Source organism: Sceloporus undulatus, chromosome 1 (assembly GCF_019175285.1).
Source record: "Sceloporus undulatus isolate JIND9_A2432 ecotype Alabama chromosome 1, SceUnd_v1.1, whole genome shotgun sequence".
NCBI lineage: Eukaryota > Metazoa > Chordata > Lepidosauria > Squamata > Phrynosomatidae > Sceloporus > Sceloporus undulatus.
Genome location: NC_056522.1, coordinates 170,340,279 through 170,346,278, shown reverse-complemented (window position 1 = coordinate 170,346,278; position 6,000 = coordinate 170,340,279). Strand labels below are relative to the sequence as shown.

The 6,000-nt window shown below is 40.3% G+C and overlaps 1 protein-coding gene across 1 annotated transcript in view; it reads left to right on the top strand.

Annotated features, from left to right (window-relative positions):
• The window catches only part of COL4A1 (collagen type IV alpha 1 chain), a 207,521-nt gene that overhangs the window by 98,280 nt on the left and 103,241 nt on the right, over nucleotides 1–6,000 (top strand). Inside the window, 3 exon segments of the mRNA XM_042445763.1 lie at nucleotides 1,493–1,684; nucleotides 5,108–5,137; nucleotides 5,139–5,277. Of these exon segments, the coding sequence (XP_042301697.1) occupies nucleotides 1,493–1,684; nucleotides 5,108–5,137; nucleotides 5,139–5,277 (361 nt within the window).

Here is a 6,000-nt window from a genome sequence, read left to right as displayed (position 1 = left end):
AGGAGGGCTCTTTGAGAAGGCATGACTTGCTAGAAAAGCTGATAATACTAGGGAAGGTGGAAGGCAGTAGAAATGAGTAAGAATGCTGGCCATATGGATGGACGTAATGTGCCTGAATCTGCAGGACCTAACCAGAGCAGTGGAGGACAGGGAGTCTTGGAGATGTCTCATTCACAGGGACACTATGAGTTGGGGTTTACTCAAGGGCAGTTAACAACGACAACAACAACACAGAGACTCATAAATATTACCTTTTATTACTACAGATGAATGAAGGAAGAAAAACAGTCCAATGGTGAAAGGGATAAAACCTTTATTCTATTATTTATAATAAAAGTTTTGTTTTGCTACCATATGACATTTTGGTGCATGCTTTTTCAGTGAAGGCATCTTCTCAAAGAATCATGGTCAATACTATAGATAAAACATATTTTAGCAAAATGTCCTGCAGTTTTATTTATTGAATAAGCAGTGTCACCACAGTCAGGAAAAATTAGTACTGTATCTCCGTACATAATTATTCACTTACATGAAGTTGGTTTCCTTTATCAATAAGCATTGTCTCTATGATCTTCCTCTTTTTGAAACTTCTTTTAACTTTGTTGTTGTGTGCCTTCAGGTCATTTCCAACTTATAGTAACCCAAAGGTGAACCTAAGAGCCCTGGTGGCACAGTGCTTAAATGCCTGTACTGCAGCCATTCAGTCACAAACCACAAGGTTGTGAGTTTAACAGCAGCCAGGGGCATCCTTCTGAGGTCGCTAAAACAAGTACCCAGTTTGTAGGGGGAAATTAGCTTACACATTGTAAACCTCTTAGGGAGTGCATAAGTGCACTGATAAGCGGTATAGAAAGGTACGTGCTACTACTATTTTGGGGTTTTCTTAGTGAGATTTGTTTAAAAGGAGTGATTGCCTTTGCTTCCCTATGAGGCAGAAAAACTGTGACCCGATAACCAGAAATTCGAACCCTAGTCTTCAGAGTCCTAGTCCAACACCCAAAGAACTACAACACATTGCCTCTTTCTTCATTCAACTACCAACACAATAAAAATTTAACTGAAGCTGCTTTGTCAGCATGTAAAAGAGAATTATTTAGTACATATTTTATTATGATAAATTTCAGCCAAATGTTCCTTGTATTTTTCAATGATCTGAAACAAATTAAAAATCAGGATGTTTATTGATCAAGTGAAACCTGACATCAAGTAAGAATTGAAAGAGAACGTGCTTTTTGCTAATGGGATTTAATTATGACTTAGTGCCACGTGGTGATTATTTTTGCTTTCTGTGGTTTATAGGCCCAGTAGTTTTTCATTACCATGGTGCCAAAATCTGGAATATGATTAACCCTGGTAATTCCTTATTTCCATTTGTCTATCCAGTTCTGAAACCTGAGGCCTTTTGGTTTTGTTTCTCTGGCTGTTCCCCCCCCCCCCCCCCGATAATATTTTATAAGGCATTTAATGATGCTGTAACTTCATTCAATTTTAGGGACCACCAGGTTTGCCTGGATTGATTGGAAATCCAGGAGCAAAAGGAGAACCTGGAGACGTCTTCCTTGACTCTGATTTAAAAGGAGAAAAAGGAGCTACTGGCTTCCCTGGAACTCCAGGCTTCCCTGGGAGAGACGGAAATCCGGGGCGTGATGGTTTGCCAGGTGCTCCAGGACCTAAAGGTGCATCGGTAGGTACTTGTTTACCCCCTGTACATTTTATAAAATAGATTTTAAAGTATTTTATTGTGTCATATGATATTTGTGCATTCTCTGCACTTACTCAGATCTGATGGCAAAGCTGTATGACAGAATTCTCCTTCACTAGGATGCTCTTATATGTAAATTCAATGACAAATATTTGCACATGTGAAAGATTTAAAATGTTTCCTCAGCTGTCAGGAACAGGTGTAGCAACCAAGATTTTTTATGCATCTGCCTCACATTTTATCTGACTTTAAATTCTTCCCATTCTAATCTAAAAAATGATGTCATACTCTGTTTCCTTTGTCCCATCATTTAACAGATACTCTATTTAAAATTATTCATATTCTGCAGGTTTTCCTTCACCTGTCAAATCTGCTGTCCATCTTCCACAAACCTTTCTTTATACATGATAGCAACTGAAAATCATGTTTTAAAAGTACCCCGTCCAAAATCAGTAGAGATCAAACTTGAAGAGCAAGGAAACTGTCTATATATAAAATGAAGAGATAGGCAGAGTACAAAATCATTCCACCATATTACCATTCTGCAGATCTGAACAATTTTATCCTTGTTTTTTTACTTCTGGTATTGGAATTACTTCTGGTATTGGAATCTGGGATCTGCTAGATGCCGATCCAACAGTTCCAGACTGATCCCAGCCCAAAGGGGCCTTAGCCTGGGGCAAAAGGACCCACTGTTGCATGATGACAGCCAGCACACCACACAGTCCTGCCTCCACCATCACACTGGCTCTAAAGATCCCCATCACAGCTTGTGACACACATGGGTGTCACCAGGCATCTCATTTCCACCCTTATGGGCCACAACAGAAATCTTAAGACGCAACCACAGAGATAGGTAAGGGGCATGCAGTGGCAGTAGCTTCATGGCATGGTGATGGGCAGGCATTGTTGCCACACTGGCCTGGGTCAGAACCAAGGGCAGGATAGCATGGGCTTAGCCTGTCTGCTTAGGCCCTATAATAATGAGGGGGGAACCTCTTAAAATTATTTAAAAGCTATGAACCACCACAAAGTGAAGAGCAGGAGAGAGCGGTGTTCATGCTCTACCCATATCTGCTCCAGAAATGCTATTAATTATTTCACACTCCCCCCCCACCTTTCCTGCCATATTTTAAACTTAATTGAGATGGAAACAGCTGCACATTTTTAAAAAAAATTTCCAACCCACCAAACAGCCTTCTCTACCTTTTCCTTTTTATCTCCCCTGTAATCACAACTGCTTACCTTCCCCCCCCCCCACCCCTTTCTTTAGCATACTGCTTCTCATGTGAATCCAGCAAAAGTCTCACAGTCAAGAACTTCAAAATTCAAGCTCCTGGGACAAATGAGGAACCTTTATGTGATGTCCAGCTTAGAACAAAAAAGGATAATCTGAATGCAAAGAAGACCACTCACATTTCAAGATGCCATTACTACTTGTTGGTTTAAAATATTTTAACTTTGGAATCAACTAAGCTACTGTAACCAACGGAGGGGTGGGGGAGACTTCTATTGCTGTTTGCTCATTTATTTATTTATTTCATTTGTGTGCTGCCTTTCTCCCTGAGTGGGACCAAGGTGGCTGACATAAAGAATCAATTAAAAACAAAACAATAAAAAAAACCAAACAAGCATCATCACATTAAAACAGTACAAAATAATTTAAAAGACGTACAAAGGTTTAAAAAAATAAACAAACGCATATCCCAATAAGAAGACTCTCTGCTTATAATAATAATAATAATAAAAGTTTATTTATATACCGCCCTTCATACATCAGGGCGGTTAACAACATATATCAAAATACAATAAAAACATTCCACTAAAACCAACAATTACACAGAAAAAGAATTAAAAAACACTCATGCCAGTGGCCATGCTGACATAGAGGAAGAAGTCAGGAAGCGGTCAGGGGCTAAGAGTCAGGGGTAAGCCTGCTCGAATAATAAGGTTTTTAACCCCTTCCTAAACTGGGCTAAGGAGGCGTCAGAGCTGAGCTCGGCGGGCAGCGAGTTCCAGAGGTTCGGGGCCAAGATGGTAAAGGCCCTCCTCGAAGTAGATGTCAGCCTAGCCTCTGGAACTCTTAGAAGTTGCTGCCCAGAAGATCTGAGTGTGCGGGGCGGATTGTATGGAGATACATTAAAAGCCTGCTTAAGCAAAAACGTTGTTGCCTGCTAATGAAACAAGAGCTTCCCATGGAAGGGAATTCCAGAGAGTGGGAGTATCCATAGAAGGCTCTCTCTCATGTCTTTACCAAATGAGCCTGGGATGATGATGGTGGTGGTGGTGATGGTGGTGGTGGTGATGATGATGATAATAATAATTTTATTTGTATTTTCCTGTCTCTCCCAAGTGGATTGAAGCGGGATTACAACTAGTGAAGGTAGTGGGACCAAGAGAAAGCTCTCCCCTGGCGGGTGTAGAGATATAGGGTCTTTCATACAGTCTGGACTTAAGCCATATAGGGCTTTGTAGTTCATGACCAGCACTTTCAATTATGAGTGTGTTAACCTGCCTAATGGTGAAATTAATAATTAGATGCTCACAAACATAGAATTTCTTAATTGGATCTATGGTAGTTTTAATTCCTGCTTAGGTAATGCAGGCTGTATGTGTAATTGTTACTGCGCTGAAATACTTAAGTTGCTTTATGAAAGAAAAAAAATTATTTGAAGGAAAGTATTTATTTGCTTATTCATTTTTGCATTTCTGCCCCACCATTCTTCCAGTGAACTAAATAGGGTGTGAATGGCTCTTCTTCTACCCACTTTACCCTTACAACAATCCTTCAAGGGAAATCAAGCCAAGAGATAGTAGGCAGCTCAAGGTCACACAGTGAGTTTCATGGCTCTGTAGGGACTTGATACTGGATCTCCAAATCCCAGTCCAACACTCTAACCACGTCTTTATTTTATATCAAACACATTTCAAAATCAGATTCATGAGTTTCATAAAATTCTAATAAATCAGGTTTATGGTGATTTTTGCTTTGTCATTGATGGTAATATCGATGCTGAAATTACTTTGATTTTTTCCTGTTCGTGGGTGAGAAGTTAGACTTCTCAATTCTTGTCTTCCTCTTGTTGCTCTTGAAACATATTGGTTTCATGCTGAGCCAGTTTTCAAACCTTTAAGAATGATTGTACATAATCCATTCTAGTGGCAAATAGCTGAGTACTGTAGTGGTGACTGAGCTTTCCACCCTGGCTTATGTTGCATAACCTCAGGTATACATCAGGCTATTTTAAATGATTCCATATGTTTGCACATTCACTGAGAAATTAATGAACTTTATATTTGTTAGAGTTAAACTAATGGAAAAATATTTATTGGCTCTAGGGAATTGCAGTTTTTTGCCTGGTGTATGTTGAAGAAATTATTACTTTCTTGTTTTCCTAAAATCAGGGAACCATTGGGCTGAAAGGAGACCGTGGCCCCCCCAGGGACAAGTGGTTTCCCAGGAGCTCGTGGGGAGAAAGGCTTTCCTGGTCCGCCAGGAGTTGGGCCTTCTGGACCACCTGGTGATAAAGGGGACACAGGAATTTCAGGGTTCCCTGGCACTCCTGGAAGTCCAGGTAATTCTTATTAATTATAGGAATAAAAGCTCTGGTGTTTTGTCTTTGTTGTTTTAGAATGTAAAGATGGTAAATGATGTTCTTGTTCCAATATCTATCCATAATTTTTAATGATATACCATTTGTTTTATGGAACAAAACTATCAAAAATTGTATGGATGGGGAAGAAACCGAGGCTGAGATGGGGGGGGGGACCAAGATGTTAGAGATAGAGGATGTTTGAATCTCTCTGATTTAAAACTATATCATGAGATTAGTGGATTTAATGATATACCATTTGTACCATTTGATTGTGAGATGGATAAAACTGAAAATTTAGGGCCAGAACAGACCAGCAAAACATGCCGGCTTCCCGGTGACTTGGGGGCATGGCGTCCACACAATGCATGCCTCCAAGCCGGCAGGAAGCCACTGTGAAGCCACCTGGCCATTTACACAGCGGCAGCTTTTCAGCACTCCGGCGGTGCAGCGTTTACACATTTTGCCACTTTGTTTTGCGCTAGAAAAAAGCCAGATCGAGCCACAGCATGTGGTTGCTGTGGCCCCGATCCAATACTAAAAGGGGCAACATCAAGCTGCCTCTATACGGCCATCTGTTTCGGCCCTAACTTAACTTAGAAGGTTCAGACCTTAAATCCTTGGCAGATGCACATATGGTACGACATGCATAAAATAGATAAATAGCTTAAAGATCATTATATAAGAAAAGTGCTGTTAAATATG